Source organism: Bombus affinis, chromosome 5 (assembly GCF_024516045.1).
Source record: "Bombus affinis isolate iyBomAffi1 chromosome 5, iyBomAffi1.2, whole genome shotgun sequence".
In the NCBI taxonomy this organism is placed as follows: Eukaryota; Metazoa; Arthropoda; class Insecta; order Hymenoptera; family Apidae; genus Bombus; species Bombus affinis.
The window spans coordinates 13,895,731-13,912,393 of record NC_066348.1 but is presented as its reverse complement, the minus strand read 5'-3'; the positions used below and the strand labels follow the sequence as shown (position 1 = coordinate 13,912,393).

The 16,663-nt window shown below is 36.3% G+C and overlaps 1 protein-coding gene and 1 long non-coding RNA gene across 14 annotated transcripts; one reads left to right on the top strand and one right to left on the bottom strand.

The window, feature by feature from the left end:
* Positions 1 to 194: 194 nt before the first annotated feature.
* On the top strand, positions 195 to 605 carry LOC126916059 (uncharacterized). Its single transcript, XR_007710416.1, has 2 exons — positions 195 to 300; positions 426 to 605. It is a non-coding gene; the product is annotated as an uncharacterized LOC126916059 (long non-coding RNA).
* LOC126915952 (protein retinal degeneration B) lies at positions 445 to 15,055 on the bottom strand. 13 transcript variants are annotated; one of them, XM_050721183.1, is made up of 22 exons: positions 14,789 to 15,055; positions 14,395 to 14,708; positions 13,938 to 14,191; positions 12,203 to 12,387; positions 11,713 to 12,049; positions 11,483 to 11,619; positions 11,274 to 11,391; positions 10,798 to 11,173; positions 10,532 to 10,701; positions 9,490 to 9,594; positions 9,227 to 9,412; positions 8,971 to 9,133; positions 8,478 to 8,867; positions 8,114 to 8,394; positions 7,891 to 8,043; positions 7,551 to 7,813; positions 7,380 to 7,488; positions 7,139 to 7,295; positions 6,919 to 7,068; positions 6,660 to 6,840; positions 6,304 to 6,578; positions 445 to 3,337 (listed from the first exon to the last, which is right to left on the bottom strand). In XM_050721183.1, exons 4-22 carry the CDS (start codon positions 12,278 to 12,280, stop codon positions 3,196 to 3,198), a joined length of 3,771 nt encoding a protein of 1,256 aa, XP_050577140.1. In that variant the 5' UTR covers positions 12,281 to 12,387; positions 13,938 to 14,191; positions 14,395 to 14,708; positions 14,789 to 15,055; the 3' UTR covers positions 445 to 3,195. The 13 variants fall into 13 exon arrangements, 11 of the variants coding, with proteins under 11 accessions (XP_050577140.1, XP_050577141.1, XP_050577146.1 ...); XM_050721184.1 differs by lacking the exon at positions 13,938 to 14,191 and having other exon boundaries at positions 14,512 to 14,708; XM_050721189.1 differs by lacking the exons at positions 13,938 to 14,191; positions 14,395 to 14,708 and adding an exon at positions 10,177 to 10,206 and having other exon boundaries at positions 9,490 to 9,540.
* Between the last annotated feature and the right edge of the window lie 1,608 nt (positions 15,056 to 16,663).

Below are 16,663 nucleotides of genomic sequence, written 5' to 3'. Positions count from 1 at the left end.
GAAAACAGATAATACAAAACAACACAGAGTAAGTTGACGTTTACAAATATCGCTACTACTCTGATCGAAGCATGATAAAAAGTTCATTCGAGTACTACGCATGCGCAGATGCAAATTCTGTTTAAATATAAATTTGGATAGCAGAATTAATTATTATCAGGATAAAACAAAAAAGAGTTAAAATGTTTTCATAGCTCCCAAAACGAGAGTTACTCGTTTCAACCAAAACAAAAAATTCTTCATAGCTTGGAAACTATTAATTTTTCGACCCGTGTTTATTAGGATTTTTTTCATAATTTGGTGAGTATTATCTATCCTAAAAATCATAAACTCTTTTTTTCACCTTGTATATCCCTTACAATTAAATGTTTATAACGTATTTATGTATATGTAAACGTCAAATTAATGCGAAAATTATATTACAGAGGAAATGAAGGTAGACAATTTTTAAACGACAATGATTGATAATTTATTGTAATATCCAATGACGAAAGTGGAATACAATTTTACCAGCCAGGCTTTCTATCCGAAATTGAAGTCATTTTCCGCTGATATTGATTTAAAAAATCATGAGCCAACAGTATATGAAATAATTATTCCAATTAGAGTAAGGTCGCATAATATAAAACAATGACTCTCGATTAGTTATTACAATGTGTCATTTAAGTTATGCTAAAAAAAATATAATTCTTGTTACCAGTGACAATAATTCACCTATATAAGTAAAATATCATTTCGCAATCCTTATGCCTAAGAATAAATATATATATATATATATATTTATGTATATCTTAAACATTTATGCATCGTATACATACATATAAAGGGTATTTCGCGAGTAACTTTACAAGTTAGTCTGACACGACTTATATTCGGTTTCTGAAAATAAATAACATTCTCAACATTCGTAAAACAATCTCTAAAATTTTGTTCGTATTGAATTAATAATGCAAAAAACGATCGAGATCTACGAACCTAGAATAAATCTATCTTCGTAACACCTTTCTGTTACAACTTCTAACAATTCGTCGACGATCTAAAAAGTTGTATATTTCTGAAACACCCTATATATACATATACACAGTTATATGTACATACGTATATATACATATACACGATCACTCTGTTACAGATGTACACTTGTACACCTATACGGTATACCCATATACAGAACTATATTCATATCTCTTTACAATAATATAAACAGTCGATACTTCGGTTGAAATATTAATTGATTTTCTCCAGTTGCGATGAATAGAGCACTATACACGTGAATTTCACACAATATACGTGAATTTCTTATTAATGTCAGGAATAGATCAATGGCAGATCTTCGATCAATTATATACTATTATTACTGAGACAATCAAGGAACAATGATGGCACAACAAAGAGTTTCATTAATTATTCTTCTATTGATCTAACCTTGTCAGATATCAAACCATTCGTTTAAAGAAAATTTTTAAAAAGTAGGATTCATTATTTAATATGAGATTCAACGAATCGACTTGTATCACTTTCATTTTAAATTCATTGCTTGTATCGATCCACTGATTTTTTCCTCCAACGCAGATTACCTATCGTAGTAATTAATTGCAACAGTAGATTAAGCGACGCAATATTTGGACTAGTTATCGATTATAAAATTAAATATTCTTCGACTGAAACCGGACACAATAATTAATCATCTAATTACAAATATTTAAGCGCACAATCTTCGAGAACATATTCGGTAACTGACGTCTACGATCTTCGTCATCGAGCTATGTCATTCTCGTCGATGAAACTATTATACTTTTATTATTATCTGGGGACGATACTTTCGTTGACGAAGCACGTAGCACTATTTGATAAATCAATATTTGCGTACAGCCTAAATATTTTTATCCATGCACATTTTACAGCGATACTTATTTATATACACTTTGACGTATTTACATATATCGCTGTCTACAACGACATGGAACTATAGCAATTAAGAGGGAAGTGTCTTTGTACCAACGTTTATCGGAGGATATACTCTATTCGTACTCTCGATACTTTTCGATAGACAACATACAAAACGTGTTTGTGTTTTTTTTATTTTTTCATGTTTTTCATGTTTGCTTTTTTAATATATTTTGCAATCGATTGGAAAATATATTAAATGCATTTTCTTCCCTTCTGTTCTTACAAATCGATATGAATAGTTGAAAACAACATAGCACCGAAGGAACTTGGGCGCAACATTACGCGTGTATTACTATATCTAGCAACTCTTGGCAATGATTAGAGTTTCTATAATAACAGGGTAATTTTACAAGCTAATTTACTCCTAACGGTTAGAAATACGATCAATGTCAGTTTTCTTTCGATAACAACGAAGAAGATTCAAGTAACAATTTCAACCAATCTTGATCTGTCTTCTGCTTTTTTTCATTTTATGCCTTACGAGCTACGATTAGAGCAATGATATTAGTTTCAACTAGGTAACACATGATTGTATATATATATAATTCGCGGATACATTTCTGAGATTCGAACGAAGACCAACGAATAAGATTCGCGAAACGGCTTAAAATAAAACGGTGGAAAAAAACGTTGAAAGAAGACAGCGCTTTTTTTCTCTAGGAAACCGCTTTCCTCCGAGGTGAGGATCTACATTCTTTTAGGAACTAGACTCGATTCGTGTCTCCTCGAACTACGTTATCAAAAATTTTGATCGTGCTCGATCGCATTTTGCAGAAGATGCTGGTGTCAATTTCACGTGGAGAGATTGCTAGAAAAAAGCTCTAATAGTAAATCGGTAAAAAAATCAATCGCATCGCGTTTGAAAATGGTAGATGATACAATAACGATTAAAAGGGACAAAAAGACAAAGTCCTCGTACCTTCAAACCATATTTTTTCTCGATTAGAAAGTTCCTCCTTCGTACAGGATGTGGGGAAGTCTATACAGTTTGTATCGCGCTTTATACAACATAGATTCATTGTATCGAGTAGCGTTTTCAAAATTTACAATAGGTATACAGAGAGGATATAAAAAGGCGGAGTAACAAAGTAGAATTATCTTCTTTAGATTGTTGAGCACGTGTCGGTCGAAATATACGAGGACTTCCTCTCCGAACTATCCTCGTACAGTTTGACAGTTAAATATAGATATACACATGTAGAACTAATGCCGGGTTTCGAAGAACGACCGGCAGCGTGCGAATCGTCAGAGTTTCTCTGGTGCCGTAGATCTGGTTGACGCAGTGTGCGATGAGATTGAAGGCCCAACGCTTGTTGATCGTTCCAATGGATGTATCCCTTTACCTGGCGTTGGTTGCGATACAGCACGCTTCGCCAACCTAAAAGAGCTATCATTTGTTACTGATTAGTAAATGGTACATGATAAAATGTTGTAAAACAAATGTAAGATCTATATAGGCAATATGCCTAGGGTTAATTAATTTGAGGCGTTTATTTGGTACACTGATCAAATTTTGAGAATAAAAGATTGCAAAATTTTTCAAAGAAGAGAACAAATTTAGGTATATAACAGCAAAATTATTTTGATCAGCGTGATTCCTTCAATACCTTACGATATTAAAGAGAGATAAAAACACCATAAGTTAGAAATGGAATAAGCGTCAAACGAGTTTAGTTCTCTATAAGTTGCAGGGTTCATGAGTCATGCCTAAAGAGTCAACAGTTATTTTTTACTTATAAAAGTTCCTCAATGAATCGTGTTAAGTCACGATGTTAATTAAAGTTCTATAATATGATGTTTCTATTAACATTCTTCTCACCGATTCTACATAATTATATTCTCTTCTGTTCTTATTAAACATTACTATTTATACGTACAGCTGGATTCGCTACCGTCTAAGAGACTATAACTAATGTACGTATATAAAAGTCATGGTGAGAAATCTCTTGAACCGCAGCATAATCGCAAGAAACATACTGCACCGATTAGTCAAGATCGTCGATCATGGAAGCAGATGAGGACATGGATTAGCAGCGTAGTAGAGTTAGCGGTGTGTTTAGATATTCATACTGAAAGCGTGATATAAATGTAACAGTTCCATGAACAAGAAGCATTAGTGAGTGATCGAATGACGATGAGGACGAACAGCTATCCCGTCTGCAATGACAATGATGCAGATAATGGATTAATCGCTCATTCCTTAAATGAACAAATAAATACACGTGTCTAAACGCATCATCCATTGTGGACATGATTCCTTGTATCAATTGTAACGGTGTATTATGATTAATGTCAATCATATTGTAATATAATAAATTATTACAAGTCATTAGAAATATCTTTGAATGAGTATTCCACAATGGTAGTTACTTTAATACAGAGACGGTACAACAAAAAAGATTATGAAGTAGAAAGAGTCAGTTCAGTTTAATCTTCTAAGGGGATTAGCAGGATTAAAACCGACTGGCTTCGAGCACGTAAAAAGTTATATTAATCGTTGCAGGTTCTGCATATCCGCTCCATTTGCGAGGGTTAAATACACAGCTAAAAATGAGAATTGAATATATCATGTCATAAAGCATATTTAAGAAACATTTGTAAAACGCGTGACTCTCTATTTAGTAATACACCGTATGTCCGTGAGTTGTGGTATTTTTTTAAGACGGCATTCACATATAATAGTCGTGCATCGTGTCAGAGCTTTAGTTCTATCACATGTTCAATCGTGCTGTTCATCTCTTGTACAAGCAAGATTATAGCCTGATCAACCAGCAAATGGGAACACACGATACGTTCTAGAAGTATAGCATCAAAAATATAAATGCTACCAAAGATAATGCACTAAATTTGAAATTATTCGTATAATTCGCTAAGTTAAACAAGTGGTTTAACTGTAAAATAATTTTCCAAATTTTAAATAGTGGATAAGAAATCTACAAAAATAAAGGTTTACTTGAAAGTAATTTTGCTAGCGATTAAAATTAAATATAAATTTTTGTAAATATAGAGTATCTGCATAATTAATATTATAATTCGTGCGTCATCTGTGGTGGATCTAGCTTGATGTTCATTGTAACACAGACATTCACCTAACAAATTTCAAGCGGTAAGGGGCTCTAGTTTACCTTGGTCGCTAAAGTGAGATCAGACCATTTTCGGGAGTTAACGAAAAAACTTTTTAATTCTGTGTACATCTAGACACTCATAGTTGATTAACCACAAATTCTGGACATGTGTATGGTTGATAGATAAAACATTAAGTTTGAGCGTAGAATGGTGGCGGCTCTTGCCGAGAGTACGAGATATCAACTACGCCGCGTAACGTATCTTCATAACAGGTACCTGTAATTAAGAAACTGATAAGCTTTAGACACCGTTCAAACCTTTTAACTAGCAGCTAAAACAGAAATCTTGGAGATGTATTAAAAGTTATGGGGACAAATTGTCCGTCGCTCCAACATTAAGAAACAAGAATTTTCGTTGCTCCAATAGGTACAAAGTACCATTAGTAGTGATTTCAAGTTGGAATAAAATTCATCAAAAGATATAATCTCTCCCTTTGCAAATCCAAGACCAATATAATACAAGAAGGAGAAGAAATACAAGTAAAAGGAAAATTAAAAGTGATAGATATTAATGATGAAGTACTGTACAGATGTGCAAGAACGGTTAAATTATTAATGTGAACTAGAAAAATATCTTTTGTGCTGAAATTAAGTTGAGAGCAAATCGCATATATGCAAAGCAGAGTATTTACGATGATTCCTGTACACAAACATACGATATAGACTTATGAATCCCTGATATTACTAATGATGAACAAAAGTGAAACTTTTAAAACTATTTTTTGGTCTATATCGTTTGTTGAAACTCTCATGGATTATGCCGTATCAAGACTATTAAGATTATTCTATGTATGTACCTTGTTTTCGTAGTTACGATTGTTTTATAGGGAAATCTCTCGATATAAATTGGGGTTTTAGTAAACATTGATGGGTGCGATTTAAAAACGAAGATCGCACGCGTCATTGATCGCCTCTGAAACAACTACCTTTGCTTAAAATTTCATACTGATCACAGTATGTAGAGCTATAAAAATACAGCATTATCTATATACAGACGATAGAGTTCTTATTATTCTCCGAAATGCCTTACGCCCATTCTGCATTCTTCTCTCTAAGGGACAACATTTATACACTTCCACCATTCTGCAGCAACCAAAACATCTGAACGTCGAGGATAGCAAGGGTTGTAAGAATTATTACCTTAAAAATTCCCACATCACGGCGAAGTGTAAGCAATCGAACACAGTATTCACATCAAATTATTTCCATCGCGGAATAGATAGCTTACCTTCTTCGTCGTAGAGAAGCATTTTGTCCGGGTAAACCGAACTGACCTCTTGGGATCACCATACGTGCATTACCCTGAGCAGGTCTCGAGCCTCCGTGCGCCTGTAGCATACTCAAATGAGCAGCATAACCATCATGAAGGATCGTTGCCAAGGAGTGGTACTTCTTTGATACTTTCCCAATGATGAATATTTGATTTTGTTTAAGATTAATCGCCGTGTAAACACTGATATCCTTACTACTGCCGTATGCGTAATGAATTATTACACCGTGTTCCTGAATAGAAAAGAGTATCGTTTTAATATCGTTGCGAACAATATCGAATCATTCGAATATCGATTTCAAGTAGCTAATCACCTGTATGAGTTTATGTAAGTACGCAGCTTTATGACCAAGTGGATCTGTCGAAAGACCATCTGCAAAGGACACAAGACCATGAGGGAAGTTGTGTTGAGACAACCAGGAAACGACTTTCTGCTGTTGCATATCAGGTCTTGCAGTAATATATATAATTAAATATCCCAGTTCTTGCCAATGCCTAATCAGAACCATAATCATGTTAACCATCGGGCCAAGAATTAGACGTACAAGCAGATGTGTATGACTTAAAATATACCTGACGACATCAACAGCTCCAGCTCTAACTTTCGGGTCTTTCCCGCTAACGGACATACTCGCAGTAAACGAACCATCTATACTAAATACCACGCACTCTGTTTTTGGTGGAATCACAGCCAAGAAAAAGTCTACGGATGTATGATCACCCCTGAGAGCCAAAAATTATATTTTAGATATATTCTGATAAAATTTTTTTAATTCTGGTTGACTAATATTACCTAACAATCATTTTAATTGGGTAAAGTCCATGTTCCAATGCTTTATCATCGGGTATTTTATATGTTATTCTACCATTTTTATCAGTTACTTCAGTTGATAAATGCGTCCATTCCCCTGCTGGAGCATCTTTCATAATGTGAATGTCCACTTTCTCGCCTGTGAGAATTAATCATATTAGTTGAAATCACTTGAAAAACATGTATGTAATACTAGCACGTATGCATATTATGTTTGACATACCTGTTAAAGCAATAACGTCAATTGGACCATACATAAATCTAGCAATCAGGATTTGTGGTGTTCCTTCTTTAACAATTACGTCATTTGCTCTATGATTGGCAGCAACATTCTGAAGCAGCAAATGAAAAATCAAACATTCGTATTAATAATTCCTTCGTTATCTCACATTACCTTAAGTTTAACGGAAGTACGTTTCTTATTCCACTTTTCTCTAGGTTGACCTGGACGGAAACAAGATAATTCTTTCTCCTCGTTTGTGAGTAATGATAAATCAAATCTGCCTAATTGTCGCAGAATAAATGCAATAACATCAAGTGACTCCCAATAGCTAGCGTGAAAAATTTGAGGTAAAGAGTTCGTGGGAAAATTGGCTAAACCCTCTGGGCAATAGAGAGCGTAATCTAATCTCTTTGTACCCCACCATTTTTGCGTTACTGTAACAAATCGTCGCAAGTAAGCATAATACGTCAATATTCTTTATTATCGTTAATATGATTAATTCTTTACTTACAATTAGATACTACTTTTAAAGGAACATTTTCAACCACACCAGACATCGTACTGTGAATCGATATATCGGACAGCCGTCTTAAATGGGACATTGACATATTTGGGATATTCAATCCATCCGTAAACAATTGTGGATTAGTCTGGATAGCTTCCACTGAAAATATTCAACGATTTGTAATAATTATAAGCTACACAAAATTACATCTAAGACGTATAATACATACACAAATGATAAGGCTGTCCGTTTCCTAATGGATACTTTTGATATCGAGCCACGTTCACGGGTGGAAGAAGAGAAAACCTTGCAGAAATCAGTGGTTCTAATCTAGCGGCTACAGGTTCAGTAGGATGGAATAAATTATACACCTGATTCACCAACGGTCTTCTTATATTACTAGTTTTATCCGAGGAAATTTTTCTATACGCCAATACCAGAGCAAGTGGACTACCAAACATGAAAAATTCTCCTACTTCGAAATCCAATTTACAATGTGAGGGGGTATCACTAAAAAAATAACATATGTTAATTTCCCAATATCACAGCATATGTACATGTATATGGATACGAATTGAGCTATAATTCTTCACCTTATACTAGAAGATTTCCTTCTAGGAGAAGGTGCAGTCAGGTGTTTGCCATCTTCGGCATTCGTGCTATTTTCAATGCCCTGATTATCCAAAATATTGTTCTCGCTATTATGTCTAGAGTGAGCTGATCTACACAAAGCGTCATATGTTAAAATCGCTCCTACTGAATCTCCAATAAAGCAAATTTGCCCCGTGAAACCTCGACCCTCGTCGCTCTTGATAAAGTCGTGATAAACTTGGTTTGCTCCAGCTATAACTCGTGATACGGTGTCCTGATATTCAGGAGTTGAACTAGCGAGCAAAGGTATAGCACCGATAGGAATAGTATCGTGTGTGACTTGAGGAGCATCCATAGACGAGGGCGACACATCAAAACTATAAGGACTTAGGCTGAAATAACATGTGTCGAATAGATGGAGATTTTACAGAGAGATAAAGATAGTGATAAGGCATAGATAAAAGTAAATTTCTAATCTAATCACGTCGCTTTTACCTCGATAAAATACCAAGACCTTCGGTACAAATAGGTGGACAAGAAACAAATTTAATGGCCACGTGTCCAACCATACTGGGATAGTGTTGTCTCATGACTGACTCAAAGGCTCCTTTGAAAGTTGTAATGTCCGATTTTTTCGCCGTCAAGTCAACGTTCGCATCTAAAAGATATTCTTTTGTGAGTAGTGATTCACAATTAGTGGTTCGCTTTTATGAATTAGTGATGAATTTAAGCGATTATTTATGGCATTTACCTAGTACACTGCCAGCATGCATCACAATAAGAAGGACAGTAGTTTTGCATGGTTGATGAGTTGGCGAATGTTGAGGTGAAGCCGGATACGAGGCGTCGATGCTGGCTGACGTAGAGATTTGTAACCTTTTACTGCTACGTTCACTAGCCATACGTTGCAGGTACGAAGGTGAAAATATCGTGTCGTCTATAAATAAATATTGAAATAAATTTTAGTAATAACCAGGAAAAGGATAAGCATTTACATTATCAATCATTATTTACCTTCTTTATTTGCCATGGTAGGCGAAGTGAACGTATTGTCCTCCTCTTCTGCTAGAAGATCCAAAGAACTCCATTTAGATAATGAAGTGCTATCTTCAAAGCCCTCTGTATAATCAGAAATTTTAACATTGCTTATGCATCCTGCCTTTTTAAGCATCTCTGACTCGTGTTAAGGCAGGAATAGAATATTATTAATCAGGGGTGTTTCCCTTTTTCGGATTAAGCGTTACAAGGTACAAAGTGGTAGTAGAAATATATTAGAAATATGAATGTATTACTATTTATTTTATTTAATACAATCATTTCACAATGATATTTACTGTTAATATTTGAAAAAGTTTAACAATAAGAAAAGCATTTATTTTTGTAATCTACATGGCCATGCTATTTCATGCTGTGATAAACTGCTTCTTGAGAACCTCCATGCTCGATGTTATGTATGACGATCTGTATGTTATGTAATTAGTCAGAGTTTCTTGTAAGTGTAAATCTCCGTAAGCAACAAGTACATCTTGTTTCGGTCTACAAAGGCATGAATGCAATTACGCAATGTTCCTAAACTTATACCGAGAGTACCGACACTAGTATCAATGTTGCGATCTTTTATCCGATCATTTATTACGTTTCCGAAAAAACATATTCAAATGTCTGTAGTTCTAAGAATTCAACACTATCTACGTGTCCTACCTTCGCGTATAATAGGTATAATGAACCCAGCTGCAGTGTGGAATGCGACATAAAAGAACAGAGAGGGTACACATATAAAAAAACAGAAAATGTTATTACCAATCATCATGCTGTATTTTCTACTTTGCAAAATGCGAATTTCTACCAGACACATTCCTATTTATTTTTAATAAATTTCTTATTTGTTTATTTAATCTGTTTTTAACAAAAGAAAACATACAAAAACAGTGTCTAAAGAAATTCGCCAAAGCGTCTGTTTCATGGTTTAGTTATTAGCCAAATGATAGTATTATGAATATGTAAATTTTTTAGAAAGACTATTTACATGCTGCACGAAAAGAAGTCGATCTTTTACCTTGACAGTCAAAAAACTCATCTTCGCTACCAGATTCGGATTCTCTTACGATACTTTCCATACGCCAATTCGCTATCTGCATATCGAAACTTTTGTTCGAACACGGCGAACTCATCTTGTTCTTCTTCCATCCCTTTTTAGCGTCTGTTTTCTCTTCAGTAGGAGCATTTCTGGAACAAATTTCATCGCATTAAATAAACTGCAAACGAAAGGAGGAAAGTTATACATATAAATAAACTACTTCCTGATTTTACTTCTATTTTTACCTAAGGTCGGGTACTTCGGTCGGTGAATCTTCGGGGCTAACGTCACCCTCTGAACTACCAGCTGTGTTAGGTATATCGGTCGATTTTCTGGCACTTGGGGGACTTTGAGGATCTTCGTTTTTCTCGATGCTCCCAAGCGTGGCAGCCAATGTCGTAGCAACGTTCGACTCTTGAGGAGTCATTGTCGTGTTTGAAACAGCCCTGTCTTGATTGTCGTTCGTTGCTTCCCCATCGCCTTCTGCATTAGCCATTCTCTTCTGCAACGCCAATTGCGTTTGTCGTTCGATTTTCCGAATATCTTCCATGGTCAAACCATTCCATTCGTCTTGCCAGGCCCAGGCTTGTCTGTGAGCTCTAACCATCGTTTTCCTCAAGGCTGAAATCGTTTCACCGTCACATCTCACGGTACATAGAATTTTAGAAGTTGGACCTTAAGAAATAAACAGGGAACGGTTGCGCTCATATACGATACTGACCTACATCGTGTATGAACTTTTCTAATTTTGTTTGCACACCCCAATATCGGAACTCTACACGGCATAACTTGTACGCGCACATTAAAGACTTTCCGGATGGAGTCGGTTGTTGTTTCCCCTAAACGATAAGACAGTTTTAATGCATCAGTATCGATCGCTTTAAGCAAAAATTAGTGAAAAGAAACAGATACGGAAAGATAGATCCGTACTTTTACGTCAGCCCAGTATTCCTCTAGCCATGATTCCGTGAGAGGTCCTCGACCGGTCTTTTGGGACACGTATAATTTAGGATCCTCGTCTTTCACGTAATCACCCGTGTATTGATCTTTTACGATATCAATTACGTCTGAAATTTAATTATGTAATCGATGGATCTCGATATCTTAATAGAAAATGACCTGACCTGCCTTCTTGAAACTTCATAGAAATAAATACATACCTACGATTCTATTTCTCAAATCGCTACCGCTTAGCTTGAAGACATTTTCTTGGTAACCATTGTCGGGAAAATAGTATGTTTCTATTTCGATAGAAAACTTTTCAACGAAGGGGCAAGTGTAACGGGTCTTCGTATAGGGGTAAGCATTCCATGCTTCTTCTTTGGCGATCAACGCGGATCTCGGCAGCAAACTTTTGAACCATTCTGGAAGATGACTACCCACGTGATAAATCTTATGGGTATATTGTCCGTTTCCACCTGGGCCATCGCTATAAGGCTCGTTCTCTATAATCTCTACACCGCTGCCTGCCCCTTGACTTTCTTCTCTAGATTTTTTCTATAAGAAATACATTGGAAAAATAAACTTAACGTTTATTGTTCGCTCTTTAATTGCCTCCAGTTCCTATAGGAATCTACAGGAGTTATGCGAAATAAGGAGTAACGAAGGGCTAATTGTAACGCAATATATCGCAATGTAATGTTAAATTACCGCTATCATGTAAAGCTGAGCAATTCTATACTCCTCGACGGTGAGAGGCAGCGGTATTCGATATTCTTTTATCAACATCCTGCCGCTTTTGTTTATCCCCGATCCACTCTCGCGAAAGACAGAGATTGTTCGAAGGCTGTTGCTTCCTCTTTATCTCTCAACCTCATGATACCATCGGCGCAAATCTTAAAAATAAAAGAAATAAAGAAAAGAAACGTTAAGCGTTATATCGAACGTTGTGTTCTATTTTCGTTCTGGACGTTGCAAAAAGAAGTTCATCGTAATCGAGATATCCCTTGAGAGCGGCGATCAATATTTCTCGATACGCCTTCCAGCAGGTCCAACAGATCAACTTTTATCAGCGTAAACGGATATCGTGATCAACTCGTGTTACTTTTTATCTGTCGTCATCGATCTATCAGTTATACCTGGCCGAAAAACGAGCAACATAAGCGAAACGCGTAAATTCAATCGTATATTCCGTAGAGCATTAGAAATAGAGACCTTCGCGAACATCGACTGCCTGTTTCTCTCGGTCTATAATTGAAGCACGTCAAATGCTGAATCGTTGTGTTTGCACGCCGCGTTTTCACGCAAATCTGCTCTAGGTCACAGAGTATTTAATGGTGATTAATAATCATTAGATATTTATGCAAATTCGTATCTTTATAAATACAATTAAAATATGGAATCAAAGTAGATAATTATCTTACTTATGAAATACTATACTGAATACTATACTCTATGTTTATTTGTATATTTCTGCATATTCAATACTATTTTGCATCTTCAAATTTCCCATAACTGCGTAGAAATTGGCACATTAATAATAATCACCGAACGTTATAAATATGTGTCACCGATATCGATACTGATTGTACCTCTTTAAATGGTTAGCTACTGCCACCTCTTTGGAAGGTGTGTACCTAAAATATGTCGCAAGAAGTAAGCGACGGCGAGTATACTCGTCAAACAGAGAGCCTGTCTGGCTGTTATAACGTAGAATTAAGTTGTAATGAAATGAGAACACAAAATATTACCATTTCTTCGTGACTAGTATACTCGTCAAAAACTGCTAACTGGTTAAAATGATTGTAGATATAACTTTTCACTAAAATGAAGAGTATAACGACTATAGTAATTTATTCAGCGTTTATTTGTAAAATAGAACAAAAATTAGATATAATATAGCGATCTTTGACTTTAATGGCTTACGTTACATTTCACACGCGATTGTAGACGATTTATGAATAGTGTACGTTATCGAATAATTCTGATTCTCTGAAAAGGTACGTATATGTTGAGACAATGGAGGGACAATAAACAAAATGTTGCGTAAAACGTTTATTTATACTCACCTGTACTGTGGTACTCAAACGTATCCTAAATTAAACTTTTTAGCGGGAAAAAATCATACTACCATTCTGTGAAAATCGTACTGATAAGAAACGATCGTCCGTCGTGATCTATATTTCATACATTACATAACTATATACAAACGTTGAAACAACACAAGTCATAAATTAAACGTGATAAATCTAAGAGTGAAATTTCTTACTTGAAAAATAAAGCGTAATATACAGCGTTGAATCTCTAAAGTTGCAAGCATATCGGATAAAGTGCCAATAATAGGATTATAAATACCTACTTATTTCTAATTTTACCGCTAACACAGAACGTTACTTCGTTTGATTAATATCTCATTCGAAATACGATAATCTAATGTGATTGGTACCTTAGCATCGTTCGAGAATAGTTTCATTCTCGATAGTTCGTTGTAATACTCGCGATCTTGCGACCGTGATTGGTCACGATAACCTGTCAGTTACGACCAATCGTTTTTAACGGGCTCAGCTGACAGATCCTTAACAGTTGACAGTACTCAACAGCTTGAAGAAGCGCGTAAACACGTATGAAATTCGATGTTACATCGACGTACAGTAAAGTGCCTTGCTAACAGACTCGAAACCAAGTTGATAATTTGTCGAACTACAAAGAAACAATTTTCTCTGAATATAAAATGAATATAAAAATAAAAAGTAAGATATCAACAAATCCTGAAGACGGTAGTCTTTTTCTATATACGTACAAATTTCATAGCTTGAGAAAGGATACTTGAAATAAATGAGAATAGCGACAGTCAGTTAATAAGACAGAGTTCTGGTCAGTTACCGAGACATTACTGTACTTACGGACAAAAGGTTTCCTTAACCTTGAATAACGTGGAAATAGGGCAAATATGTAAGCGAAACGAAATGATATCGCTGGACCCGTTCCCTCTTACTAGTGCACGGTATGTAGGTACATACTTTTCGCGCCACACCTTTCGGACCAAATGATAAATCGCGAAAAGCTGCGATATCCGCGTCACGATACAGCTTGATCGACTAAAGACCGGCAACCGACTGAGTCGATAACGCTGCTAATCAAGCAGATACTTGGCCCGAATGATATTATTGTTATTCAACGTTAAAATTCCACCCAGGTAAAACGTATCTCCACCTCCCTTATAAAATATATATTTACGAATTCATTTTCGCCCGGACAGTTCACTGTCACATAATTTAAATTCCAGACGAAGCTCACCTAAGAGACACGAGAGGCATGGTACATAATACACGCGTGCAAATGAGCACTTGTTTCTTCTAACAAGTAACATAGAAGACGTACATCTCACGAAACGAATACAGGACGTAGATAGAGTTGTTTCAGCAAAATCGTTAAGTACATACACTGAAAAAAGATTAAGGAGATTGAGGATTTATCCAAGGATCGTGTAGGATAAACGCGAGCCGTAACTGTGACGATGTTACATGGGCAACGCGCGGCTACTGACTGACGGAGAGGAGGTCGCTCCGATTGGCGGGCCCCAATGGCACGCGCGACTTCTCGAACCCGCGAAATCGAGCTCGGCCAATCAGAGCGCCTTTTACCGCCTCCGTGACCCGGTGATCCGGACGCAGTGCTGTAAAATAAAGGCGCGTGCCAGCCAGTTCTCCTTGAGTCCACGTAAAACTTCTTAATAATTCGTTCTGAAAATTATTCAAGTAACTGTCAATTTAATATCCTATTTATTCTACACATGTATACCTATACAATTTTACGTAACGATTTAATAAAATAAAGTAAGTATCTAAAAAGAATAATAATGTCTTTGCATTTACATGCAAGAAGAAGAGATGGGAAGATACGGAACCAATCGAGGCACTTTTTTTCAGATCGATGATAAACGGAATATACAAAAAACGGTTCGATTCAATCGGTAGAAGATTTTAAACGATATCTTATCCTTTAATAATAGCTGATTTGAAATGCAAATTTCTGAATCCGTCACTGGCAGGACAGCCGCCGTTAGCCGCCTCCGCCACCTCCCTAGCCTATTGATCGACCCCCGAGCGAGCAAGGAAACGCAAAACCAGATGCGCCATAACACCAGCAGGCTCCCATGAAAGCGATACCGATACGTTCGTCGACAGGATTGCACGCGTATCGTCTAGGATCGAATCATGGGGCATCGTACACCGATCCCCTGCCAGCACCTGTTTTCAGAAACGACGTAGTACAACGGCGATCCTCGCAGAGAGGGAACGTGCCACTTGTTGGGATAAGAATCTTTCTTTTTTCTTTCGCTCTGTAAATAGCTGAAGTCAAAAGCCGCTCTCTATTCACCGAAAAGGTGAACCAGACAGGGCTTGTTTATTCTTGTGCGACACCTCTTACAAATGCCCTTTTCCGAGAACTATGCTTTTTATAGAGCGAAGAAAGGGAGCTCGTTAACGGAGAACATTGCTGGCAGGGAGCGGATTAAAAATAACAAGTAAATGCTGATTAGAGATTGCCGATAATAATCATCTGTCGGTATTAAAAAGTAAACGAGTAACAGATAATTGTAGTTAATCAAAGTAGATTAGTTTGTCCGTGAATAAAGTACACTGATAAAAAGAATAAAAAGTAGCAGACAAAGAAGAACAGAACAAGGTTAAATATCAACGTAGAATGTTGATTAGAGTAGTCTACGCTATCTAAAAATTTACAATAATTAACGTGCGATTGCATCGATATGCCAATCAAGTTATATGTTTTAATACGCAATTGAAATATTATATACATATTTACATTGAAATTTATGGAGACTAACTAGAGATGCGCCGTCCGTTGACCGTTTCTGAGCGTGACTGATGAAGGAAACTGACCTTTGACATTAGTCGAGAACTAGCCGAATAAAACGAATGTTATCGGGTGAACGCGCGTTATGCCGACGAATTCGGCCTATTTACGAAAGATGAAAGGGAAAGAATAAAATTCGCCTGTCAAAAGAATAGAGATTATGCTAGGTTAGTGACGCGCTTTCCCTGTGGGCTGGCATAAAAGCGAGGCGGATCGCTCGATGGACGGTAAAAACCATTTCTTTTGTACAGCGGGCGATATACATGTAAGAGACGTTTTATGAATAGGCAAGCA